This window comes from Molothrus aeneus, unplaced genomic scaffold, assembly GCF_037042795.1.
Source record: "Molothrus aeneus isolate 106 unplaced genomic scaffold, BPBGC_Maene_1.0 scaffold_291, whole genome shotgun sequence".
Classification (NCBI taxonomy): Eukaryota; Metazoa; Chordata; class Aves; order Passeriformes; family Icteridae; genus Molothrus; species Molothrus aeneus.
In genome coordinates this window covers 1,917-29,634 of record NW_027098955.1, presented here as the reverse complement: position 1 = coordinate 29,634, position 27,718 = coordinate 1,917, and the positions used below count along the sequence as shown (strand labels likewise).

Genomic DNA, 27,718 nt, shown 5'->3' with positions numbered 1-27,718 from the left:
CAAATGAAGGAGCCGAGGGAGAGGGGCGGAGCCTCCCAGGCTGAGGGGTCCCAGTTTTGGGGGGGGAAATCCCAGTTTGGAGGGTGGGAAATCCCAGTTTGGGGTGGGGAAATCCCAGTTTGGGGGGGAAAATCCCAGTTTGGGGGGGGAAATCCCAGTTTGGGGTGGGGAAATCCCAGTTTGGGGTGGGGAAATCCCAGTTTGGCGGGGGATTCCCCTCACAAAAAAGCGTCCTGCGCCTTTAAGACGCTCCCCCCTCACGTCCGAACCCACAGCGCCCCCTGGCGGCCCGGAGGACTTCCCGCCTTTTCTTAAGCCCCGCCCCCTCACTTCGGCCTCACTCGGGTCGCGCTCGGGCCTTTCCGCCAGGACCGGCGGAGAGGGAAGGGGAAGGGGGAGGGAGGGGGGGGGGGGTCTCATTGGCCGGGGCGCTCGCGCCGCCCCCCCTCATTGGCCGGGGCGCTCGCGCCGTTTCCGCCGCGCCCCCCCATTGGCCGCAGCGCTCGCGCCCGCGGTGAGTGACAACCTCCCCCCCCATTCCCCTCAGCCCTCAGACCCCCGCCGGGCGCGGGGGCGGCGGGAGGGGGGGGGACTTCGCTGCTGCCGCCGCCGCCGCTTCCGCCGTTCTCCGGTAAGGCTCGGGTTTAAGGCCTGCAGAAAGATTTTTTTTTTTTAGGCCTTTAAAAAAGGAGAGGGCGGCGGTGTTGGGAGGCCCCGGAACCGTCGGGAATCCCCCCGGGGTTTTTTCCCGGTGCCCGGCGGGCGCTGCCGGGAGTTGTAGTTCTGAGGGGGGCAAGCCCTGAGGGAGGGGAGGGGTTCCGAGGGGTTGTTTTGAGGGGAAAATTGAAATTTTTTGGGCTTTCTGAGGGGGTTATAAGGTCCCTGAGGGGATTTGGGGTTGTGTTTTGAGAGTCGGGGGATTTAAGGAACCTTTGAGTGACGGATTCGGGGGTCCCTGAGGGGTTCACGGGATGTTGTGAGGGGAAAAATGTGAATTTAGAGGGAATTTCACCTTCCTGAGGGGTTTGTGAGGGGAAAACTGTGATTTCGGAAGGATTTGGGGTTTTTGAGGGGTTCACGGTGTGTTTGCGGAGAAAAAAAATGGATTTTTGGGGGGATTTGGAGTCCCTGAGGGCTCTGGGGTTGGATTTTGAGGGGAAAATTGGGATTTTGTGGGAATTTGGGGTTCCTGAGGGGATTTAGGGTCGGATTTTGAGGAGAAAATTGTGATTTTAGAAGGTTTGGGGTCCCTGAGGGGATTTGGGGTTGGATTTTGAGGGGAAAATTTTGATTTTGTGGGAATTTGGGGTTCCTGAGGGGATTTAGGGTTGGATTTTGAGGGAAAATTGTGATTTTGTGGGGATTTGGGGTTCCTGAGGGGATTTGGGGTTCCTGAGGGGGTTTGGGGTTCAGATTTGAGGAAAAATTTGAGATTTTGTGGGAATTTGGGGTTCCTGAGAGGATTTAGGGTCCCTGAGGGGATTTAGGGTTGGTTGCACCCCCCAAAATCCCCCTAAAATCCAAAAATCCCCCCCAAAATCCCCCCAAACCATCCCAGAACTCCCCAAAATCCCCAAAAGTTCCCCAAAAAGTCCCCCAAAAAGTCCAAAAATCCCCCCAAAATTTCCAAAACTCCCTCCAAAACCACCCCAGATTTCTTGAATTCAGGAATTCAAAAAAATTATCCAATTTTTGGGATAAAAATCCCTCAATTTTGCCTAAAATTCTCACTTTTTTGGCTAAATTTCCTTCCTTTTTCAGGCTGAAATTCTCTTAATTTTTGGGCTAAAATCCCTCAATTTTTGCCTAAAATTTTCAAGATAAATTCCCTCAATTTTTTGAGCTAAAATTCCTCAGTTTTGGGATAAAATCCCTCAATTTTTGGTGTCAAATCCCTCAGTTTTGGTGATAAAATCCCCACAATCTCAGGCAAAAATTCCCTCAATTTTTGAGCTCAAATTCCTCTGTTTTGGGGTCAAATCCCTGAAATTTTTGGATAAAATCCCTCAATTTTTTTTGTATAAAATCCCTCAATTTTTTTGTATAAAATTCCTCAATTTTGGGACAAAATTCCCACCATTTTTTGGCTAAAATTCCCTCAATTTTGCTGTCAAATATCTCAATTTTCAGGATAAAATTCCTACAATTTTGGGCTAAAATTCTCTCAATTTTCAGGATAAAATCCCAAAATTTGGGGATAAATCCCCACAGGTTTGGGATCAAATTCCTGTCATTTTGAGGTCAAATCCCTCAATTTTTGGGATAAAATCCCTCAATTTTTGGTGTCAAATCCCTCAATTTTTGGGATAAAATCCCCACAATCTCAGGCTAAAATTCCTCTATTTTGGGGTAAAATCCCTGAAATTTTTGGATAAAATCCCTCCATTTTTTGGCTAAAATTCCTGAATTTTGGGGCAAAAATTCCCTCAATTTTGGGACAAAATTCCCACCATTTTTTGGCTCAAATTCCCTCAATTTTGCTGTCAAATGTCTCAATTTTCAGGGTAAAATTCCTGCAATTTTGGGCTAAAATCTCTCAATTTTCAGGATAAAATTCCTACAATTTTGGGCTAAAATTCTCTCAATTTTCAGGATAAAATCCCAAAATTTGGGGATAAATTCCCACAGTTTTGGGATCAAATTCCTGTCATTTTGGGGTCAAATCCCTCCATTTTTGGTGTCAAATCCCTCAATTTTTGGTGTCAAATCCCTCAATTTTTGGGATAAAATCCCCACAATCTCAGGCTAAAATTCCCTCAATTTTTGAGCTCAAATTCCCCCCATTTTGGGACAAAATTCCCACCACTTTTTGGCTAAAATTCCTGTAATTTTTGGGTCAAAATCTCCATTTTTGGGGTCAAATCCCTCCATTTTCCCTCTTTTCCCCCAGCCCTCCCACCATGCGTCGCCGCCGCCGATTCCTGACTTCTCCTGGTGTCCTCCTGCCATGACCCCCTGGAGCTCCAGGACCTCCTGGATCTCCTGGACCTTTGGATCTCCTGAACCTCCTTGATCTCCTGGATCTTTGGATCTCCTGGATCTCCTGGACCTTTGGATCTCCTGCACCTCCAGGACCTCCTGCACCTCCAGGACCTCCTGGATCTCCTGAACCTCCTTGACCTCCTGGATCTCCTGGACCTTTGGATCTCCTGAACCTCCTGCACCTCCAGGACCTCCTGGATCTCCTGGACCTTTGGACCTCCTGAACCTCCTTGACCTCCTGGATGTCCTGAACCTCCTTGACCTCCTGGATCTTTGGATCTCCTGAACCTTTGGATCTCCTGAACCTCCTGGATCTCCTGGATCTCCTGGACCTTTGGATCTCCTGAACCTCCTTGATCTCCTGGACCTCTGGACCTCCTGAACCTCCAGGACCTCCTGAACCTCCTTGATCTCCTGGATCTCCTGAACCTCCTTGATCTCCTGGATCTCCTGGACCTTTGGATCTCCTGAACCTCCTTGACCTCCTGCACCTCCAGGACCTCCTGGATCTCCTGGACCTTTGGATCTCCTGAACCTCCAGGACCTCCTGGATCTCCTGAACCTCCTTGATCTCCTGGACCTCCTGAATCTTCTGAACCTTCTGCACATCCTGGATCTCTGGACCTCCAGGACCTTCTGCACCTCCAGGACCTCCTGGATCTCCTGAACCTCCTTGATCTCCTGGACTTCCTGAATCTTCTGAAACTTCTGCACCTCCAGGACCTCTGGGACCTCTTGGACCTCCAGGACCTCCCAGACTTCCTGGATCTCCTGCACCTCCTGGACCTCCCAGCTCTTCTGAACCTTCTGGACCTTCTGGATCTTCTCAACCTCCTTGACCTTTGGACCTCTTGGACCTCCAGGACCTCCTGGATCTTCTGGACCTCCTGAACCTCCTTGACCTCTGGACCTCCAAGACCTCCAGGACCTCCTTGACCTCCTGCACCTCTTGGACCTCCAGGACCTCTTGGACCTCCAAGACCTCCAGGACCTCTTGGACCTCCAAGACCTCTTGGACCTCCAGGACCTCCAAGACCTCCAGGACCCCCTTGACCTCCTGCACCTCTTGGACCTCCAGGACCTCCTTGACCTCCTGCACCTCTTGGACCTCCAGGACCTTCTGCACCTCCTGCACCTCCTTGACCTCGTGGACCTCCCAGCTCTTCTGAACCTCCTGGATCTCCTGGACCTCCTAAATCCCAAATTTCCCTTTGGGATGATGAATTCCCAACGCTCCGAAATCCCCCCGGTGCCCAAGATGGGCGTTCGCGCCCGCGTGGCCGAGTGGCCTCCTCGTTCCAAAGAATATTCCGGAAATTCCCGTCATTTCCAACCTTCCCAATCGTCTTTCAAACCCTTCCATCGAAGGTTGATCCCTCATTTGAAAGATTTGGAATTCCAAGAAGGATTTTTAGGAATTCCTTTAAGACAACGGAGCAGCAGCGAGGTCACTTTGAGCGAATGCGATCCCGAAGAAATCCCGGAAATTCGCGGCAATTCCTCCAATTCCGCCGGATTATTCCGGGAATACGGCAGCACCTCCTCCATCGACGTCCAAGGAATTCCGGAACAAAGTTTTTTCGAAATGCTCAACGAATTCCGAACCAAAAAACCCCAAAATCCCGACCAAAATCCCGAGCAACCCCAACCCCAAAAAGAAAAACGGCGCCGTTGTTTAAAACCCGACGATTCCATCTTCAAAAAACTCCTCAACCCCAAAGATCCCGAAGATCCCAAACTTCCGGAACCTCCGAAATCTTGGATTTGCCGCAAAAGCTTCGCCCATTTCGACGTTCAGAGCATTTTCTTCGAGGCCGTTTCCGTCGGATCGGCCGGAACCCGACGCCGCAACACCACCACCGGCGCTTCCGCCGCTTCCGCCGCCTCCCACCCTCCCAATTTTTCCAGCTTGGAAAATTTGAATTCCAAAGAAAATTTGGAAGAAGATTTAGGAGACAACACCAGCAACGATTTATTGTTGAGTTGTCCCCATTTCCGCAACGAAATCGGCGGCGGTCGAGGAGAGCGCGACGTCAGCTTTTCCAAATCTGCTTTTTCTTCGGCGGCGGCGGCGGCGCCGTCTGGAATTTTGGGGGAATCTGGGAATTTTTGGAAGGTGTCGAACGCCGGCGTTTCCGTGCTGGAGTTTCCCAAGGAGGAGCAGAGGAACCCGGAGAGGGTCGGGAGTTTCAGCGTGGAGCACGCGGACCTGGGAGCCACCTACTACAGGGACTACTTCCATGGCCGAGGTCAGAAATTGGGGATTTGGGGAATTTTGGGAGGGTTTGGGGGTTTTTTGGGGATTTTATATTTTTAGGATTTTTTGGCATTTTTTTGGGGGATTTTTTGGGATTTTTTGGGATTTTTTTGGGGGTTTTTAGAGGGATTTTTTGGAATTTTTTTGGATTTTTTGGGGGATTTTTTTTGCAGATTTTTGGGGGATTTTATGGGAATTTTGGGGGGATTTTTTTTAGGATTTTTTGGGAATTTTTGGTAGATTTTTTTTTATTTTTTGAGGATTTTTGAGGGGATTTTTTTTGGGAATTTTTTTTGATTTTTAAAGGGATTTTTTTTATTTTTTTGGAATTTTTTTGGGATTTTTAAGGGGGATTTTTTTTGTATTTTTGGGGGATTTTTGGGGGAATTTTATGGGAATTTTTTGAGGATTTTTTGGGATTTTTGGGGATTTTTTTGGAATTTTTTTTTTATTTTTTGAGGATTTTTGGGGGGGGGATTTTTTGGGATTTTTTGGGAATTTTTTGGGAATTTTGGGGGGATTTTTTAGGGATTTTTTTGGGGGGCATTTTTAAAATTTTTGAGGATTTTTTGGGGGGATTTTTAAGGGATTTTGGGGACTTTTTTGGGGGGATTTTTTAAAGAATTTTTTTTAAATTTTTTTAAATTTCTGGGAGATTTTTTTTTAATTTTTTCCCAATTTTTCCCCATTTTCCCCATTTCCCCCTAATCCCCATTTCCCCTGCCCCAACCTCAATTTCCCCCCCTAAATTCCCATTTCCCCCCCGTTTTTCCCCTCCCCAACCCCCAATCCCCCCCAGTCATTCCCATTTTGCCTCGTTTTGCCCATTTTTGCCCTTTTTTCCCCCAGAACACTCCAATTATTTCGGCCTGGACGAGAAGCTGGGCCCGGTGGCCGTGAGCGTGCGCAGGGAGCGCCTGGAGGAGCCCTCGGAGCACGGCCCCCAGTTCCAGCACCGCCTCATCTTCCGCACCAGCCAGGTCCCTAAAACATCCCGAAAACATCCCCAAAACATCCTGAAATCACCCCAAAAACATCCCCAAAAGATCCTGAAATCACCCCAAAAATATCCCCAAAATATCCTGAAATCACCCCAAAAATATCCCCAAAATATCCACAAAATATCCCCAAAAATATACAAAAAATATTCCCCCAAAATCCCTAAAATATTCTTAAAATAGCCCTAAAAATAGACCGAAAATATCCCCAAAATATCCCTAAAAATATCACTAAAATATCCTGAAATCACCCCAAAAACATCCCCAGAATATCCACAAAATATCCAAAAAAATATCCACAAACCACCCCTAAAACATCCCCAAAAATATCCCCAAAACATCCCCAAAATATCCTGAAATCACCCCAAAAACATCCCCAAAATATCCCCAAAATATCCCTAAAATATCCCCAAAAATATACAAAAAAATATTCCCCCAAAATCCCTAAAATATTCTTAAAATAGCCCTAAAAATAGACCGAAAATATCCCCAAAATATCCCTAAAAATATCCCTAAAATATCCTGAAATCACCCCAAAAACATCCCCAAAACATCCCCAAAATATCCCCAGAATATCCTTAAAATTTCCAAAAGATCACCCCAAAAACATTCCCAAAATATCCCCAAAATTTCCCTAAAATATCAAAAAAATATCCCTAAAATATCCCCAAAATATCCTCAAAATATCCTTAAAATATCAAAAAATATCCCTAAAATATCCCACAAAATATCCACAAAATATCCTTAAAATATCAAAAAAATAGATCTAAAATATCCCTAAAATCACCCCAAAATATCCACAAAATATCCTTAAAATATCCCCAAAATATCCCCAAATATTCCTAAAAATATCCCCAAAATATTCCTAAAATATTCCCAAAATATCCCTAAAATACCCCCAAAATATTCCTAAAATATTCCCAAAATATCCCTAAAATATCCCCAAAATACCCCTAAAATATCCTAAAATATCCCCAAAAATATCCCCAAAAATATCCCCAAAATATCCCTAAAATATCCCTAAAATATCCCCAAAAATATCCCCCCAAAAATCCCCCAAAAAATCCCCAAAATTTCCATTTTGCTCTAAAATCCCCTCAATTTTGAGGCTAAAATTGTCTCAATTTCGGGCTCAAATCCCTGAATTTTGGGATAAAATTCCTCAATTTTGGGCTCAAATCCTCTCAATTTTGGGTTCAAATCCTCTCAATTTTGGGTTCAAATCCCTGAATTTTGGGACAAACAATCCCACAATTTTAGGGTAAAATTCCCTCAGTTTTGGGATAAAACTCCTGAAATTCTGGGATCAAATTCCTACAATTTTGGGCTGAAATTTCCTCGTTTTAGGATAAAATTCCCTCAATTTTCAGGCTAAAATTCCCACAGTTCTGGTCTCCAATCCCCTGAAATTTGACCTAAAATTCCCTCAAATCCTTTCCATTTTCCTATAAAATCCCCTCAATTTTGGGTTCAAATCCCCTCAATTTTGGGCTAAAATCCCACAATTTTGGGACAAACAATCCCACAATTTTAGGGTAAAATTCCCTCCATTTTGGGATAAAACTCCTGAAATTCTGGGATCAAATTCTCTCAATTTTGGGCTAAAATTCTCTCAATTTTGGGCTAAAATTCTCTCAATTTTGGGTTCAAATCCCACAATTTTGGGCTAAAATCCCCTCAATTTTGGGCTGAAATTTCCTCGTTTTAGGCTAAAATTCCCTCAATTTTGGGCTAAAATCCCCTCAATTTTGGGCTCAAATCCCCTCAATTTTGGGTTCAAATCCCCCAATTTTGGGCTAAAATCCCCTCAATTTTGGGCTAAAATCCCACAATTTTGGGCTAAAATCCCCCTCAATTTTGGTGTCAAATCCCTGAATTTTGGGACAAACAATCCCACAATTTTAGGGTAAAATTCCCTGAATTTTGGGATAAAACTCCTGAAATTCTGGGATCAAATTCTCTCAATTTTGGGCTAAAATTCCCTCAATTTTGGGTTCAAATCCCCTCAATTTTGGGCTAAAATCCCCTCAATTTTGGGCTAAAATCCCCTCAATTTTGGGTTCAAATCCCCCAATTTTGGGTTCAAATCCCCCAATTTTGGGCTAAAATCCCCTCAATTTTGGGTTCAAATCCCTCAATTTTGGCTTCAAATCCCACAATTTTGGGCTAAAATCCCCTCAATTTTGGGCTGAAATTTCCTCGTTTTAGGCTAAAATTCCCTCAATTTTGGGCTAAAATTCCCTCAATTTTGGGCTAAAATCCCCCAATTTTGGGCTAAAATCCCCTCAATTTTGGGTTCAAATCCCCTCAATTTTGGGCTAAAATCCCCTCAATTTTGGCTTCAAATCCCCCAATTTTGGGCTAAAATCCCCTCAATTTTGGGCTAAAATCCCCTCAATTTTGGGCTAAAATTCCCTCAATTTTGGGCTCAAATCCCACAATTTTGAACTTAAAACCCCCAAATTTCCACCCCACCCCCCCCGACCCCCCAAAATTCCCATTTTTTCCCGTTTTCCCCTGATTTTCCCCCGTTTTCCCCTCCCCAGCTGCTGACCCTGCGAGGATCCATCCTGGAGGATGCCACCCCCAGCACGGCCAAGGCCGGCTCCGGGCGCGGGGTCCCCGTGCGGGAGCTGCTGGAATTCGTCCTCCCCGAGCTCAACATCCACTGCCTGCGCCTGGCCCTGCCCAGCCCCAAGGTCCCTGAGCAGCTCCTCAAGCTGGACGAGCAGGGGGTGAGAATTCCTGGGATTTTGGGGAATTTTTTGGGAATTTTTCGGGGATTTTTTGCGATTTTTTTGGAATTTTCGGTGAATTTTTTGCAAATTTTTCGGGATTTTTTCGGCAATTTCTGGGTCATTTTAGCCTTGGTGTAGTTGAAGGGTTCAAGGATTTCAAGGGTTAAACGATTCCTGGAATTTTTGGGAATTTTTAGGAATTTTTTGGGAATTTTTTAGGAATTTTTTGGCGATTTTTGACCAATTTCGCGAATTTTCGCAAATTTTTCCACAAATTTTTGGGGGTTTGGGCTTTGGTGTAGTTGAAGGGTTCAAGGATTCCAAGGGTTAAACGATTCCTGGAATTTTTGGGAATTTTTGGGAATTTTTAGGAATTTTTTTGGAATTTTTTAGGAATTTTTTGGCGATTTTTGACCAATTTCGCGAATTTTCGCGAATTTTTCCACAAATTTTTGGGGGTTTGGGCTTTGGTGTAGTTGAAGGGTTCAAGGATTTCAAGGGTTAAACGATTCCTGGAATTTTTGGGAATTTTTAGGAATTTTTTGGGAATTTTTTAGGAATTTTTTGGCGATTTTTGACCAATTTCGCGAATTTTCGCGAATTTTTCCGCGAATTTTTGGGGGTTTGGGCTTTGGTGTAGTTGAAGGGTTCAAGGATCTCAAGGGTTAAAAGATTCCTGGGATTTTTGGGAATTTTTAGGAACTTTTTGGAATTTTTTGGGGAATTTTTTGGCAATTTTTTGTCAATTTTGCGAATTTTCGCAAATTTTTCCGGGATTTTTTGGAGGTTTTTTGGGATTTAGGACCTGGTGTATATAAAGGGTTCAAGGATCTCAAGGGTTAAATGATTCCTGGGATTTGAGGGAATTCCTGGAATTTTTTAGCAATTTTCGGGAATTTTTTAGGGAATTTTTTAGCAATTTCTGGGATTTTTCGCTGATTTTTTGCGAATTTTCAGGGAAGTTTTAGGAATTTTTTAGGGATTTTTTGGGATTTTTCCTCTCTCCCATTCCACCCTTAAACCCTCCCAACTCTTGAAGGATTCCTGGGATTTTTGGGGAATTTTTGGAGGGAATTGTTGGGATTTTTTGGGGCTCCCCGTGCGGGAGCTGCTGGAATTCGTCCTCCCCGAGCTCAACATCCACTGCCTGCGCCTGGCCCTGCCCAGCCCCAAGGTCCCTGAGCAGCTCCTCAAGCTGGACGAGCAGGGGGTGAGAATTCCTGGGATTTTGGGGAATTTTTTGGGAATTTTTCGGGGATTTTTTTTGAATTTTTTTTTTGAATTTTTGCGAATTTTTTTCTGCAATTTCTGGGTCATTTTAGCGTTGCTGTGGTTGAAGGGTTAAAGGATCTCAAGGGTTAAATGATTCCTGGAATTTTAGTGAATCCCATAAATCCCATAAATCCCAAATCCCATAAACCCCCAAATCCCATAAACCCTAAATCCCAATTCCCAAATCCCCAAAATCCCAATTCCCCAATAGCAAACCCCATAAACCCCAAACCTTATAAACCCCAAACCCTAAATCCCCATTCCCCAATCCCATAAATCCCCATAAACCCCAAATCCCATAAATCCCCTAAATCCTCAATCCCATAAATCCCAATTCCCAAATCCCCAAAATCCCCAACCCCCAATCCCAAACCCCATAAACCCCAAACCCCTTAAATCCCCTAAATCCCAATTCCCCAATCCCAAACCCCATAAACCCCAAAGCCCCTAAATCCCCTAAATCCCAATTCCCCCAATCCCAAACCCCATAAACCCCAAACCCCATAAACCCCAACTCCCAATTCCCATAAACACCAAATCCCATAAATCCCAACTCCCAATTCCCAAATCCCCAAAATCCCAAACCCCCAATCCCAAACCCCATAAACCCCAAACCCCATAAATCCCCTAAATCCCAATTCCCCAATCCCAAACCCCATAAACCCCAAACCCCATAAATCCCAACTCCCAATTCCCATAAACCCCAAATCCCATAAACCCCAAATCCCAATTCCCAAATCCCCAAAATCCCAAACCCCCAATCCCAAACCCCATAAACCCCAAAGCCCCTAAATCCCCTAAATCCCTGCGGCGGCAGCTGTGCCGGCGGCACAAGGTGGGGATCCTGTACTGCAAGGCCGGGCAGAGCTCGGAGGAGGAGATGTACAACAACGAGGCCGCGGGGCCCGCGCTCGACGAGTTCCTCGCGCTCCTGGGCGAGAAGGTTTCCCTCAAGTCCTTCACCAAGTACGCGGCGCAGCTCGACACCAAAAGTGAGTTTGGGGCTCTTGGGATGTGGGATTGCACCGGGAGATCCCAAAAGTTGGGAGATCCCAAAAGTTGAGGGATTCCAAGAGTTGGAGGATTCCAAGGGTTGAAGGATCTCAAGCTCGGGTTGAAGGATCCCAAGGGTTGGGAGATCCCAAGGGTTGAAGGATCTCAAGAGTTGGGGGATCCCAAAAGTTGAAGGATTCCAAGAGTTGAGGGATCCCAAAAGTTGAGGGATCCCAAAGGTTGGGAGATCCCAAGGGTTGAAGGATCCCAAGAGTTCAGAGATCCCAAAGGTTGGAAGGTCCCAGAAGTTGGGATCCCAAAAGTTGAGGGATCCCAAGAGTTGGGAGATCCCGAAAGTTGAAGGATCCCAAAGGTTGAAGGATCCCAAAGGGTTTGATGGTCCCAGAAGTTGAAGGATCCCAAGAGTTGGGAGATCCCAAGGGTTGAAGGATCCCAAGAGTTGGGAGATCCAAAAAGTTGAAGGATTCCAAGAATTGAGGGATTCCACGAGTTGAGGGATCCCAAAAATTGAAGGATCCCAAAAGTCGGGTGATCCCAAGGGTTGAAGGATCTCAAGAGTTGGGAGATCCAAAAAGTTGAGGGATTCCAAGAGTTGGAGGATCCCAAGGGTTGGAACCTCCTGGGCGAGAAGGTTTCCCTCAAGTCCTTCACCAAGTACGCAGCGCAGCTTGACACCAAAAGTGAGTTTGGGGCTCTTGGGATGTGGGATTGCACCGGGAGATCCCAAAAGTTGGGAGATCCCAAAAGTTGGGAGATCCCAAAAGTTGGAGATCCCAAGGGTTGAAGGATCTCAAGCTCTGGTTGAAGGATCCCAAGGGTTGGGAGATCCCAAGGGTTGAAGGATCTCAAGAGTTGGGGGATCCCAAAAGTTGAAGGATTCCAAGAGTTGGGAGATCCCAAAGGTTGGAAGGTCCCAGAAGTTGGGATCCCAAAAGTTGAGGGATCCCAAGAGTTGGGAGATCCCGAAAGTTGAAGGATCCCAAAGGTTGAAGGATCCCAAAGGGTTTGATGGTCCCAGAAGTTGAAGGATCCCAAGAGTTGGGAGATCCCAAGGGTTGAAGGATCTCAAGAGTTGGGAGATCCCAAAGGTTGGAAGGTGCCAGAAGTTGGGATCCCAAAAGTTGAGGGATCCCAAGAGTTGGGAGATCCCAAGGGTTGAAGGATCTCAAGAGTTGGGGGATCCCAAAAGTTGAAGGATCTCAAGAGTTGGGGGATCCCAAAAGTTGAAGGATTCCAAGAATTGAGGGATTCCACGAGTTGAGGGATCCCAAAAATTGAAGGATCCCAAAAGTCGGGTGATCCCAAGGGTTGAGGGATCCCAAGAGTTGGGAGATCCAAAAAGTTGAGGGATTCCAAGAGTTGGAGGATCCCAAGGGTTGGAACCTCCTGGGCGAGAAGGTTTCCCTCAAGTCCTTCACCAAGTACGCGGCGCAGCTCGACACCAAAAGTGAGTTTGGGGCTCTTGGGATGTGGGATTGCACCGGGAGATCCCAAAAGTTGGGAGATCCCAAAAGTTGAGGGATTCCAAGGGTTGGGGGATTCCAAGGGTTGAAGGATCTCAAGCTCTGGTTGAAGGATCCCAAGGGTTGGGAGATCCCAAGGGTTGAAGGATCTCAAGAGTTGGGGGATCCCAAAGGTTGAAGGATTCCAAGAGTTGAGGGATCCCAAAAGTTGAGGGATCCCAAAGGTTGGGAGATCCCAAGGGTTGAAGGATCCCAAGAGTTCAGAGATCCCAAAGGTTGGAAGGTCCCAGAAGTTGGGATCCCAAAAGTTGAGGGATCCCAAGAGTTGGGAGATCCCGAAAGTTGAAGGATCCCAAAGGTTGAAGGATCCCAAAGGGTTTGATGGTCCCAGAAGTTGAAGGATCCCAAGAGTTGGGAGATCCCAAGGGTTGAAGGATCTCAAGAGTTGGGAGATCCCAAAGGTTGGAAGGTGCCAGAAGTTGGGATCCCAAAAGTTGAGGGATCCCAAGAGTTGGGAGATCCCAAGGGTTGAAGGATCTCAAGAGTTGGGGGATCCCAAAAGTTGAAGGATCTCAAGAGTTGGGGGATCCCAAAAGTTGAAGGATTCCAAGAATTGAGGGATTCCACGAGTTGAGGGATCCCAAAAATTGAAGGATCCCAAAAGTCGGGTGATCCCAAGGGTTGAGGGATCCCAAGAGTTTGGAGATCCCAAAAGTTGAGGGATTCCAAGAGTTGGAGGATCCCAAGGGTTGGAACCTCCTGGGCGAGAAGGTTTCCCTCAAGTCCTTCACCAAGTACGCGGCGCAGCTTGACACCAAAAGTGAGTTTGGGGCTCTTGGGATCCTCTCAGGATCTGGGATGTCCCCAAGATATGGGATTGCACCAGGAGGTCCCAAAAATTGAAGGATTCCAAGAGTTGGGAGATCCCAAGAGTTGGGAGATCCTGAAAGTTGAAGGACCCAAAAAGTTGGAGGATTCCAAGGGTTGGAAGGTCCCAGAAGTTGGGGGATCCCAAAAGTTGGGTGATCCCAAGGGTTGAAGGATCTCAAGAGTTGGGAGATCCAAAAAGTTGAAGGATTCCAAGAGTTGAGGGATCCCAAAAGTTGAAGGATCCCAAAGGTTGAAACATTCCAAGAGTTGGTTGGAGGGTCCCAAAAGTTGAAGGATCCCAAGGGTTGAAGGATCTCAAGAGTTGGGAGATCCCAAAGGTTGGAAGGTCCCAGAAGTTGGGATCCCAAAAGTTGAGGGATCCCAAAAGTTGGGAGATCCTGAAAGTTGAAGGATCCCAAAGGTTGAGGGATCCCAAAGGGTTTGATGGTCCCAGAAGTTGAAGGATCCCAAAAGTTGGGTGATCCCAAGGGTTGAAGGATCTCAAGAGTTGGGAGATCCAAAAAGTTGAAGGATTCCAAGAATTGAGGGATTCCACGAGTTGAAGGATCCCAAAAGTCGGGTGATCCCAAGGGTTGAGGGATCTCAAGAGTTGGGAGATCCAAAAAGTTGAGGGATTCCAAGAGTTGGAGGATCCCAAGGGTTGGAACCTCCTGGGCGAGAAGGTTTCCCTCAAGTCCTTCACCAAGTACGCGGCGCAGCTCGACACCAAAAGTGAGTTTGGGGCTCTTGGGATGTGGGATTGCACCGGGAGATCCCAAAAGTTGGGAGATCCCAAAAGTTGAGGGATTCCAAAAATTGAAGGATCCCAAAAGTTGGGTGATCCCAAGGGTTGAAGGATCTCAAGAGTTGGGGGATCCCAAGGGTTGGATGGTCCCAGAAGTTGAAGGATCCCAAAAGTTGGGTGATCCCAAGAGTTCAGAGATCCCAAAGGTTGGAAGGTCCAAGAAGTTGGGATCCCAAAAGTTGAGGGATCCCAAGAGTTGGGAGATCCCAAAGGTTGAAGGATCCCAAAGGTTGAGGGATCCCAAAGGTTGAGGGATCCCAAAGGGTTGGATGGTCCCAGAAGTTGAAGGATCCCAAGGGTTGAAGGATCTCAAGAGTTGGGAGATCCCAAGGGTTGAAGGATCTCAAGAGTTGGGAGATCCAAAAAGTTGAAGGATCCCAAGAGTTGAAGGATCCCAAAGGCTGAGACATTCCAAGAGTTGGTTGAAGGATCTCAAGGGTTAGATGGTCCCAAAAATTGAAGGATCCCAAGGGTTGGGAGATCCTGAAAGTTGAAGGATCCCAAGAGTTGGAAGATCCCAAAGGTTGAAGGATCTCAAGCTTTGGTTGATGGATCCCAAGGGTTGGATGGTCCCAGAAGTTGGGGGATCCCAAGGGTTGATGGATTCCAAGAGTTGGGTGGTCCCAGAGGTTGAAGAGTTTGGGGGATCCCAAGGGTTAAAGGATCTCAAGCTTTGGTTGAAGGATCCCAAGGTTTTTGGGATTTCACCTGATCAGTTTTTTGGGATTTCCCTGGATCCATTTTTTTGGGATTCCACCCAATCAACTTTCCGGGATTTCACCGGCTCCATTTTTTGGGATTCCACCCAATACAATCCTTCGGGATTTCACCGGATCCATTTTTTGGGATTTCACCAGCTCCATTTTTTTGGGATTCCCCCGGATCTGATTTTTGGGATTTCACCATCTCCACTTTTTGGGATTCCACCCAATCAACTTTCCGGGATTTCACCAGCTCCATTTTTCGGGATTTCACCGGCTCCGTTTTTTTGGGATTCCCCCGGATCTGATTTTTCGGGATTTCACCGTCTCCTCTTTTCCTGGTTTTTCCGCAGCCGACTCCACGGGCACGCACTCGCTCTACACCACGTACCAGGACTATGAGATCATGTTCCACGTGTCCACCATGCTGCCCTACACGCCCAACAACCGCCAGCAGGTACCGCCACAACCTCCGGGGTCCTCCATGGAACCCATGGAGCTTGGGGGGTCCCAAGGGTTGGGGGGTCCCAAGGGTTGGGGGATCCCAAGGGTTGGGGGGTCCCAAGGGTTGGAGGAGCCCAAGGATTGGTTGGGAGATCCAAGAGTTGGAGGATCTCAAGGGTTGGAGGATCCCAAAAGTTGGTTGGGAGATCCAAGGGTTGGGGGATCCCAAGGGTTGGATGATCCCAAGGGTTGGGTGGTTCCAAGAGTTGGATGATCCCAAGGGTTGGAGGATCCCAAGGGTTGGGTGGTTCCAAGGATTGGATGATCCCAAGGGTTGGGTGGTTCCAAGAGTTGGAGAATCCCAAGGATTGGATGATCCCAAGGGTTGGATGATCCCAAGGGTTGGGTGGTCCCAAGAGTTGGGTGGTCCCAAGGGTTGGGTGGTCCCAAGAGTTGGTGGTCCCAAGGGTTGGATGATCCCAAGGGTTGGATGATCCCAAGGGTTGGGTGGTCCCAAGGGTTGGGTGGTCCCAAGAGTTGGAGGATCCCAAGGGTTGGGTGGTTCCAAGGATTGGATGATCCCAAGGGTTGGAGGATCCCAAGGGTTGGGTGGTCCCAAGAGTTGGTGGTCCCAAGGGTTGGATGATCCCAAGGGTTGGATGATCCCAAGGGTTGGGTGGTCCCAAGGGTTGGGTGGTCCCAAGAGTTGGATGATCCCAAGGGTTGGGTGGTCCCAAGAGTTGGGTGGTCCCAAGGGTTGGAGGATCCCAAGGGTTGGGTGGTCCCAAGGGTTGGAGGATTCCAAAGCTTGGATGACCCCAAACTTTCCTTGGATGATCCCAAGGACTGAAACCTCCCAAGAACCGAACAATCCCAAAACTTCCTCCGAACATCCCAAATCTTCATCCCACCCATTCCCATTGGGGTTTTTTTGGTTTTTTTCCCCAAAAATCCATTCCCAGCTCCTCCGGAAGCGCCACATCGGCAACGACATCGTCACCATCATCTTCCAAGAGCCGGGCGCGCTGCCCTTCACGCCGCAGAACATCCGCTCCCACTTCCAGCACGTCTTCATCATCGTCCGCGCCCACCAGCCCTGCTCCGACAACGTCTCCTACAGGTGGGAATCCCAAAAACTCCCCAAAATTTGGTCAAAAATTCTGCCAAAAATTGCCAAAAATTTGTAAAAAAAATCGGCAAAAATCCCCAAAAAAATTTGCAAAAAAATCCCCTCGAAAATGGCCAAAATTTGTAAAAAAATCAGCAAAAAATTCCCCCCAAAATTTGCCTAAAATTTGTAAAAAATCAGCAAAAAATTCCAAAAAATTTGCAAAAAAATCCCGCCAAAAATTTGTAAAAAATCGGCAAAAATTCCCCAAAATTTGCAAAATAATCCCCTCAAAAATGGCCATAAATTTGTAGAAAATCAGGAAAAATTGCCCAAAATTTGCAAAAAAATCCCCCCAAAAATTTGTAAAAAATCAGCAAAAATTCCCAAAAAATCCCCCCAAAATTGCTTAAAATTTGTAAAAAATTAGCAAAAAATCCCTCCCCGAATTGTCAAAAAGTTGTAAAAAATCAGCAAAAATTCCCCAAAATTCCCAAAAAATCCCACAAAAATTTGTAAAAAATCAGCAAAAATTCCCCAAAATATCCCCCCCAAAATTGCCCAAAATTTGTAAAAAATCAGCAAAAATTCCCAAAAAATCCCCCCAAAATTTGTAAAAAATCAGCCCCAGAAATTCCCCAAAATTTGCAAAAAATCCCCCCAAAAATTTGTAAAAAATCAGCAAAAATTCCCCAAAAATGACCAGAACTTTCTGAAAATTCCCCCAAAACAGCGTCGCCGTCACCCGCTCCAAGGACGTCCCGCTTCGGTCCCCCGGGAGCTTGGAATCCCAAAAAATCCCAAAAATTTTCCAAAAAATCCTGCCAAAAATTTGTAAAAAATCAGCAAAAATTCCCAAAAAATTTGCAAAAAATTCCCCCCAAAAATTGCCAACAATTTGTAAAAAATCAGCAAAAATTCCCCAAAACTCTCCCAAAAAATCGCCCCAAAAATTCCCCCCAAAAAATTGCCAAAAATTTGTAAAAAGTCAGCCCCAGAAATTCCCCAAAATTTGCAAAAAATCCCCCCCAAAAATTGCCAAAAATTTGTAAAAAATCAGGAAAAATTCCCCAAAACTCTCCCCAAAAATCCCCCCAAAAATCCCCCCAAAAATTGTAAAAAATCAGCAAAAATTCCCCAAAATTTGCAATAAAATCCCTGCAAAAATCAGCAAAAATCTGTAAAAAATCAGCAAAAATCCCCTAAAATTTGCAATAAAATCCCTGCAAAAATTTGCCAAAAATTTGTAAAAAATCAGCAAAAATTCCCACCAAAAATTGCCATAAATTGCCGTTTTTGCCCCCAAAACAGCGTCGCCGTCACCCGCTCCAAGGACGTGCCCCCCTTCGGCCCCCCGGTGCCCCCGGCCGGCGTCACCTTCCGCCGCTCCGACCTCTTCCGCGCCTTCCTGTTGGCCAAGGCCATCAACGGCGAGAACGCGGCGCACAAATCCCACAAGTTCCGCACCATGGCCACCCGGACCCGGCAGGAATATTTGCGGGATCTGGCGGAAAACTACGTCACCAACACCCCCTTGGACGCCGCCGGCAAGTTCAACCTCATCTCCTTGGCTTCCAAAAAAAAGGAGAAATCCAAAGCGCGGCCCTCGGCCGAGTTGGAGAGCGCCGGCGCCGTCTCCTGGCGCGTCTCCGCCTTGGATTTCGGCAGGGGAGGGGAGGAGGTTCCGTGCGTTTTGGGCATTTCCAAGGAATTGGTGGTTTTGGTGGATTTGGCGGCCAAGGAGGTGGTGTTCAATTGTTTCACCGGCGACGTGATCGGGTGGAGCGCCGAGGGGGCGGCGTTGAGGATCTACCACGGCCGAGGGGACCTGGTGAGCCTCAGGGTGGGAATTTCGGGAGTTTCGGGGACGGCGGGGACGGAGGAAGGAGCGGAGGCGGCGGCCGAGGAGGTCAAGGAGATCGTGCAGAGGCTCAAGGTGAGGAGGAATGGGGGTAAATTGGGGGGAAATGGGGAAAAATTGGGGGAAAAATTGTGGAAAAATTGGGGGGGAAATGGGGGGGAAATGGGAGGAAAAATGGGGGGGAAAATGGAGAAAATTGGGGGGAAAATGGGGAAAATTTGGGGGGAAAATGGGGGGAAATGGAGGAAAAATGGGGAAAAATTGGGGGGAAAATAGGGGAAAAATTGGAAAAATTTTGGGGGGAATGGGGGAAATGGGGGGAAAATTTGGGGGGAAATAGGGGGGAAATGGAGGAAAAATTGGAAAAAATTGGGGGAAAAAGGGGGGGAAATGGAGGAAAATGGGGAAAAATTGGGAGGAAAATGGGGAAAATTGTGGAAAAAAGGGGGGGAAATTGTGGAAAAATTGGGGGGGAAATGGGGTGGAAAATTGGGGGGAAATGGGGAAAATTGGAAAAAATTGGAGGGGAAATGGGGGGAAAAATGGGGGGAAATTGTGGAAAAATTGGAGGGAAATTGGGAAAAAAATTGGAAAAAATTGGGGGAAAATTGGGGGGAAAATGGGGGGAAATGGGTGAAAAATGGGGAAAAATTGGGAGGAAAATGGGGAAAATTGTGGAAAAATGGGGGAAAGGGGGAAAAATTGTGGAAAATTTGGGGGGGAAATGGGGGGGGAAATGGGGAAAAAATTGGAGGGAAAATGGGAAAAAATGGGGGAAAAATTGGAAAAAAATTGGGGGGAAAATGGGGGGAAGTGGAAATGGGGGGAAATGGGGAAAAAATTGGGGGGGAAATGGGGGAAAATTGGGGAAAAATGGGGGAAAAATTAGGGGAGAATGGGGGAAATTGAGGTAAAATGAAGGAAATCATGGAAAAATCAAGGAAATTTGGGTTAAAATGGATGAAATTGAGGTAAAATGTAGGAAATCAGGAAAATTTGAGTAAATTTCGGTTAAAATTGATCAAAATGAGGAAAAATGAAGGAAAGCATGGAAAAATCAAGGAAATTTGGGTTAAAATGGATGAAATTGGGATAACATTGTGGAAATTTGGGTTAAAATGGATGAAATGTCGGTAAAATGGAGGAAATCAGGAAAAATTGAGTGAATTTGCTTTTAAATTGATGAAATGGAGGTAAAATGAAGGAAATAATGGAAAAATCAAGGAAATTTGGGTTAAAATGGATGAAATTGGGGTGAAATGGTGGAAATTTGGGTAAAAATGGATGAAATTGAGGTAAAATGAGGAAATCAGGAAAATGAGTAAATTTGCCTTTGAATTGATGAAATGGAGGTAAAATGTAGAAAATCGGGAAAAAATGAGTAAATTTGGCTTTAAATTGATGAAATTGTGATAAAATGGTGGAAATTTGGGTAAAAATGGATGAAATTGAGGTAAAATGTAGGAAATCAGGAAAAAATTGAGTAAATTTGCCTTTAAACTGATGAAATTGAGGAAAAATGGAGTAAATTTGGGTTAAAATTGATCAAAATGAGGAAAAATCCATGAATTTGAGAAAGGGAAAAAGAAGAAATCCGGCAAACACCAGAACGCGCCAAAAACCGGCGGAAAACCCAAAACACCCCCAACAAAACACCCCCCGACACCGCCCCAAAACCCCTCAGTTTTGCCCCAAAGCTTGAAATTTTGCATTTTTTTGCCACCCGGGCGCTGACGACGGCTCCGTTTCGGGCAGGTGACCACGCCGGGCTGCGCCACGGTGGACATGACGCTGCGGCGCAACGGTTTGGGCCAGCTGGGCTTCCACGTGCACCCCGACGGCAGCGTGGCCGAGGTGGAGGAGTACGGCTTCGCCTGGCAGGCCGGGCTGCGGCGCGGCAGCCGCCTGCTGGAGGTGTGCAAGGTGGCCGCCGTGGCCCTGAGCCACGAGCAGATGATCGACCTGCTGCGCACCTCGGTCACCGTCACCGTGGTCATCGTGCCGCCCCACGAGGACGGCACGCCCAGGAGGTTGGTGCTGGTGTGGGTGGTGTTGGTGCCAGCTTGATGTCACGGGAGCCATTGGTGGCATCTTGGAGCCATTGGTGGCATCTGATGATCTTGGGTGCCATTGGTTCCATTGGGTTGTGGTGGGTGCCATTGGAGCCATCTTGGTGGCATTGGAGCCATCTTGGTGCCATTGATGTCATTGGAGCCATCTTGGCGCCATTGGTGCCATCTTGGTGCCATTGAAGCCATCTTGGTGCCATTGGAGTCATTGGTGCCATCTTGGTACCATTGGTGGCATCTGAGGGTCTTGGGTGCCATTGGTGGCATCTGAGTGCCATTGATGTAATGGGTGCCATCTTGGTGCCATTGATGTCATTGGTGGCATCTTGGAGCCATTGGTGGCATCTGAGGGTCTTGGGTGCCATTGGTTCCATTGGGTTGTGGTGGGTGCCATTGGAGCCATCTTGGTGCCATTGGAGCCATCTTGGTGCCATTGATGTCATTGGAGCCATCTTGGTGCCATTGATGTCATTGGAGCCATCTTGGTGCCATTGGAGCCATCTTGGTGCCATTGATGTCATTGGAGCCATCTTGGTGCCATGGGCGCCATCTTGGTGCCATTGGTGGCATCTGAGTGTCTTGGGTGACGTTGGTGGCATCTGAGTGCCATTGGTCTCATGGGTGCCATCTTGGTGCCATTGGTGGCATCTGAGTGTCTTGGGTGCCATTGGTGCCATCTTGGTGCCATTGGTGTCATTGGAGCCATCTTGGAGCCACTGGTGCCATCTGAGTCTCTTGGGTGCCACTGGAGCCATCTTGGTGCCATTGATGTCATTGGAGCCATCTTGGTGCCACTGGTGCCATCTGAGTGTCTTGGGTGCCATTGCTGCCATTAAGATGCTGTGGGTGCCATTGATGCCATTGCCGCCATCTTGGTCCCATTGCTGCCACCTGGGTTCCATTGGCGCCACCTCGGCGCCATCTCGGTCGCCCTCGTCGCCCTGGGTGCCGCCCCCGCGGCGCGGGTGCCCCGGTGTCCCCGGGCCGCGGTGGCGCCGCCTGCTGGAGGTGTGCAAGGTGGCCGCCGTGGCCCTGAGCCACGAGCAGATGATCGACCTGCTGCGCACCTCGGTCACCGTCACCGTGGTCATCGTGCCGCCCCACGAGGACGGCACGCCCAGGAGGTTGGTGGACTGTTGGTGGTGTGGGTGGTGTTGGTGCCATCTTGATGTCACGGGAGCCATTGGTGGCATCTGATGATCTTGGGTGCCATTGGAGCCATCTTGGTGCCATTGGTGGCATCTGAGTGTCTTGGGTGCCATTGGTTCCATTGGGTTGTGGTGGGTGCCATTGGAGCCATCTTGGTGCCATTGATGCCATTGGAGCCATCTTGGTGCCATTGGTGCCATCTTGGGTGCCATTGGAGTCATTGGTGCCATCTTGGTGCCATTGGAGCCATCTTGGTGCCATTGGAGTCATTGGTGCCATCTTGGTGCCATTGATGTCATTGGAGCCATTTTGGTGCCATGGGCGCCATCTTGGTGCCATTGGTGGCATCTGAGTGTCTTGGGTGCCATTGGTTCCATTGGGTTGTGGTGGGTGCCATTGGAGCCATCTTGGTGCCATTGGAGCCATCTTGGTGCCATTGATGTCATTGGTGCCATCTGAGTGTCCTGGGTGCCATTGGTGGTATCTGATGATCTTGGGTGCCATTGGTTCCATTGGGTTCTTGTGGGTGTCATTGGTGCCATCTGGGTGCCATTGTTGACCTCTGCGTGTCTTGGGTGCCATTGGAGCCATCTTGGTGTCATGGATGACATTGGCGCCATCTTGGTGCCATTGGTGCCATCTTGGTGCCATTGATGTCATTGGAGCCATCTTGGTGCCATTGGTGGCACCTGATGATCCTGGGTGCCATTGGTGGCATCTGAGTGCCATTGATGTCATGGGTGCCATCTTGGTGTCATGGGTGCCATTGGTTCCATTGGGTTGTGGTGGGTGCCATTGGTGCCATCGTGGTGCCATTGGTGGCATCTGAGTGCTATCGATGTCACGGGTGCCATCTTGGTGCCATTGATGTCATTGGAGCCATCTTGGTGCCATTGGTGCCATTGAGATGTTCTAAGTGTCCCCCTGGTGCCATCCCAGTGCCACATCCCCGTGTCCCCTTGTCCCCCTGGTGCCACCAGTGCCACCTTTCCCTTGACCCCTTGTCCCTTGGTGCCATCCCAGTGCCACATCCCCGTGTCCCCTTGTTTCCCTTGTCCCTTGGTGCCATCCCAGTGCCACACCCCCGTGTCCCCCCTGTCCCCCTTGTCCCCCCGGTGCCATCTCGGTGCCATCCCAGTGCCACATCCCTGTGTCCCTTTGTCCCTTGGTGCCATCCCGGTGCCACACCCCCGTGTCCCTTTGTCCCATTGGTGCCACCGGTGTCACATCCCCGTGTCCCTTTGTCCCATTGGTGCCACCAGTGCCACATTCCTGTGTCCCCATGTCCCATTGGTGCCACCAGTGCCACACCCCCGTGTCCCCTTGTCCCCCCGGTGCCATCCCGGTGCCATCCCGGTGCCACATCCCCGTGTCCCCGTGTCCCCCCTGTCCCCCCGGTGCCATCCCAGTGCCATCCCAGTGCCACACCCCCGTGTCCCCCTTGTCCCCCTTGTCCCCCCGGTGCCATCTCGGTGCCACACCCCCGTGTCCCCTTGTCCCCCTTGTCCCCCCGGTGCCATCCCGGTGCCATCCCAGTGCCACACCCCCGTGTCCCTTTGTCCCATTGGTGCCATCTCGGTGCCACATCCCCTTTGTCCCCCTTGTCCCCCCTGTCCCCCCGGTGCCATCCTGGTGCCATCCCAGTGCCACATTCCCCTGTCCCCTTGTCCCCCTGGTGCCACCAGTGCCACATCCCCGTGTCCCCTTGTCCCATTGGTGCCATCTTGGTACAAACATCCCCGTGTCCCTCCTGTCCCCCTTGTCCCCCCGGTGCCATCCCAGTGTCACATCCCCGTGTCCCCCCTGTCCCCCCGGTGCCATCCCAGTGCCACACCCCCGTGTCCCCTTGTCCCCCTGGTGCCATCCCAGTGCCACACCCCCGTGTCCCCTTGTCCCCCTGGTGCCATCCCAGTGCCACACCCCCGTGTCCCCTTGTCCCCCTTGTTCCCCCGGTGCCATCCCAGTGCCACATCCCCTTTGTCTCCCTTGTCCCCCCTGTCCCCCCGGTGCCATCCCGGTGCCATCCCGGTGCCATCCCAGTGCCACACCCCCGTGTCCCCTTTGTCCCCCCGGTGCCATCCCGGTGCCACATCCCCTTTGTCCCCCCTTGTCCCCCTTGTCCCCCCGGTGCCATCCCGGTGCCACCCCGGTGCCACATCCCCGTGTCCCCCCTGTCCCCCCGGTGCCATCCCAGTGCCACACCCCCGTGTCCCCCCTGTCCCCCCTGTCCCCCCGGTGCCATCCCGGTGCCATCCCAGTGCCACATCCCCTTTGTCCCCCCCTTGTCCCCCCTGTCCCCCCGGTGCCATCCCGGTGCCCGCTGTGCCCACAGGGCTTGGTCGGAGGCGCTGGCAGCGGCCGGGCCGGAGCCCAGGGCGGATCCGGAGCCGCTCCCGGGGCCGTTCCGGGCCGGGCTCCGCAGCGCCCCCTCCTGGCAGCGCGGGGGCACCAAACGGGCACAGCCGGGGCTGGCGGCGACCCCGGCCCGGGAGCCGCAGGCGGGGCACGGGAAAAGGTGAGGGAAAGGCCCAAAATTGCCCGAAATTCCCCCGAAAATTCCCCTAAAATTCCCCCAAAATTCCCCCAAAAATTCCCCTAAAATTTCCTCATAATTCCCTTCAAAATTCCCAGAATTTCCCCCCAAATTCCCCTAAAATTTCCCCTAAAATTCCCCTAAAATTCCCCCAGAATTTCCTCCCAAAATTCCCTGAATTTCCCCCTAAAAGTCCCTTCAAAATTCCCTGAATTTCCCCCTAAAATTCCCTTCAAAATTCCCTCCCAATTTCCCCCTAAAATTCCCCCAAAATTCCCTTCAAAATTCCCCTAAAATTCCTTTCCAAATTCCCAGACTTTCCCCCCAAAATCCCAAAAAATTCCCCTAAAATTTCCCAAAAAATCCCCCAAAATTCCCTTCAAAATTCCCCTCAAAATCCTCCCAACATTCCCAGAATTTCCCCCCAAATTCTCCAAAAATTCCCCTAAAGTTTCCCCGAAATTCCCTTCCAAATTCCCAGAATTTTCCCCCAAATTCCCCTCAAAATCTTCCCAAAATTCCCCCCCAAGTTCCCCTCAAAATCCTCCCAAAATCCCCCTAAAATTCCCTTCAAAATTCCCTGAATTTCCCCCAAAATCCCCCAAATATTTCCTCAAAATTCCCTTCAAAATTCCCAGAATTTCCCCCCAAATTCCCCTAAAATTTCCCCAAAAATTCCCCTCAAAATTCCCAGAATTTCCCCCTAAAATTCCCTTCAAAATTCCCTGAATTTCCCCCTAAAATTCCCTCCCAAATTCCCCTAAAATTTCCCCTAAAATTTCCCCAAAATTCCCTTCAAAATTCCCAGAATTTTCCCCAAATTCCCCAAAAAATTCCCCTAAAATTCCCTCCCAAATTCCTCCCAAAATTCTCCTAAAATTTCCCCAAATTTCCCCCCAAAATTCCCAAAAATTCCTCCCAAATCCCCATCAAAATTCCCCCCAAAATTCCCATAATTTCCCCCAAAATTCCTCCCAAAATCCTCCTGAAATTTCCCCTAAAATTTCCCCCCAAATTTTCCCCAAATTTTACCCAAATTTCCCGCAAATTTTCCCCCCAATTTTTCCCCAATTTTCCCCCCCATTTTCCACCCAAATTTTACCCCAATTTCCCCCAAATTTTCCCCAATTTTTCCCCAATTTCCCCCCAAATTTTCCCCCAATTTTCCCCCCAATTTTCCCCATTTCCCCCAAATTTCCCCCATTTTTTACCCCATTTTCCCCCCAATTTTTCCCCATTTTTACCCCAATTTCACCCCAAATTTCCCCCATATATTTACCCCAATTTTCCCCCAAATCTTACCCCAATTTCCCCCCATTTTTCCCCAAATTTCCCCATTTTCCCCCAAATCTTACCCCAATTTCCCCCAAATTTCCCCCCAACTTTCCCCCCAATTTTCCCCCCCAATTTTCCCCCATTTTTTACCCCAATTTCCCCCAATTTCACCCCAATTTCCCCCAAATTTCCCCCCCAATTTTCCCTATTTCCCCCATTTTTTACCCCAATTTCCCCCCCAAATTTTCCCCAAATTTCCCCCAATTTTTCACCCCATTTTCCCCCCAATTTCCCCCCAATTTTTCCCCATTCCCCCCCAATTTTCCCCAAATTTTTCCCCATTTTTCTAATTTTTTCTCATTTTTCCCAATTTTTCCCAATTTTCCCCAAATTTCCCCCATTTTTTACCCCAATTTTCCCCCATTTTTTCCCCAATTTTCCCCATTTTTCTCAATTTTTTTCTCATTTTTTCCCATTTTTTCCCCATTTCCAGGCCCCTGAGTTTCCCGGATTCTCCCCATTCCGGCTCCGCTTTCCGCCAACCTTCCGGAAGCTTCTCTGCCCCCGGCAGCGCCAGGGGGGGAGGGGACAGGTGGAAATGGGGGAAAAATGGGGAAAATTGGGAAAATTGGGGAAAAAATGGGGGAAAAAATTGGGAAAAATGGGGGAAAATATGGGGGAAAATTGGGGGGAAAATGGGGAAAAATTTGAATAAAATTGGAATAAAATTGGGGGGAAAATTGGGGGGAAAATGGGGAAAAAATTGGGGAAAAAATTGGGAAAAATGGGGGAAAATTGGGGGGAAAATGGGGAAAAATTGGAATAAAATTGGGGAAAAATGGGGGAAAATTGGGGGGAAAATGGGGAAAAATTGGAATAAAATTGGGGGAAAATTGGGGGAAAAATTGGAATAAAATTGGGGAAAATTGGGGAGAAAATGGAGAAAATGGGGGGAATTGGGGAGAAATTGGGGGAAAATTGGGGAAAATTGGGAAAAAATTGGAGAAAATGGGGGAAAATGGTAGAAAAGGAAAAATGGGGAAAAAATGGGGGAAAATGGGAAAAATTGGTGGAAAATGGGGAAAAAAATGGGGAAAAAATTGGGGGGGAAAATGGGGAAAAAATTGGAATAAAATGGGGGAAAATTGGGAAAAAATGGCGAAAATTGGGAAAAATGGGGGGAAATGGGGAAAAATTGGGGAGAAAATTGGGGGGAAAATGGGGAAAAATTGGAATAAAATTGGGAAAAATTGGGGGGAAAATTGGGGGGAAATGGGGAAAAATTGGAATAAAATTGGGGGAAATGGGGAAAATGGAGAAAATGGGGGGAATTGGGGAATAATTGGATAAAATGAGGGAAAAATGGGGGAAATTGGGGGAAAATTGGAGAAAATGGGGGGGAATAGGGAAAATTGGGAAAAATTAGGGAAAAAATTGGGGAAAATGGGGGGAAATGGAAAAATTGGGGAAAAATGGGGAAATGGGGAGAAATTGGAGAAAAATGGGGAAAAATCGGGGAAAATTGGTGGAAAATGGGAATTGCAGAAAAATTTGGGAAAAATTGGGGAAAATGGGAAAATTTGGGGGAAATTGGGGTAAAAATGGGGAAAAAATGGGGAAAAATAAAGGAAAAAATTGGAGTAAATGGAGAAAATGGGGGGAAATGGGGAAAATTTGGGGAAAAAATGGGAAAATTTTGGGGGGAATTGGGGGAAAAGGGAGAAAATTGGGGAAAAATTGGGGAAAATGGGAAAATTTGGGGCAAATTGGGGAAAAATGGGAAATGGGGAAAAATGGGGGAAAAATTGGGGGAAAAAGTGGAAAATTGGGATTTTCCCCGCAGGCCGCAGAGGGGGGCGGAGCCACACGCAGGAAATTCCGGGAATTCCGGGAATTCTGGAATTCTGGAATTCTGGGAATTCCGAGGGCGCCGGACACGAGGGAGGAACCGAGAGGAGCAAAACGGGTACGGAAGGGGGAAATTTGGGGGGAATTTGGGGAAAATTTGGGAATTTTGGGGGAAATTTGGGGATTTGGGAGGGAAAATTGGGAATTTTGGGAGGGAAATTTGGGAATTTGGGGGGAAATTTGGGATTTGGGAGGGAAAATTGGGAATTTTGGGAGGGAAATTTGGGAATTTAGAGGAAACTTGGGGGGGAAATTTGGGGATTTTGGGGGA

General features: G+C 48.2%; 1 protein-coding gene and 1 long non-coding RNA gene across 2 annotated transcripts; both read left to right on the top strand.

Annotated features, from left to right (window-relative positions):
• The first annotated feature begins 547 nt into the window (after positions 1-547).
• LOC136569856 (signal-induced proliferation-associated 1-like protein 3) lies at positions 548-20,580 on the top strand. Its single transcript, XM_066570212.1, has 9 exons — positions 548-631; positions 2,891-5,231; positions 6,089-6,219; positions 8,784-8,972; positions 11,065-11,239; positions 15,454-15,557; positions 16,507-16,664; positions 17,964-18,588; positions 20,269-20,580. The coding sequence occupies exons 2-9, from the start codon at positions 4,199-4,201 to the stop codon at positions 20,578-20,580; spliced, it is 2,727 nt and encodes a 908-aa protein (XP_066426309.1). The 5' UTR covers positions 548-631; positions 2,891-4,198.
• A 3,490-nt stretch (positions 20,581-24,070) lies between these two features.
• On the top strand, positions 24,071-27,439 carry LOC136569855 (uncharacterized). Its single transcript, XR_010785487.1, has 3 exons — positions 24,071-24,246; positions 26,033-26,131; positions 27,383-27,439. It is a non-coding gene; the product is annotated as an uncharacterized lncRNA (long non-coding RNA).
• Positions 27,440-27,718: the final 279 nt, after the last annotated feature.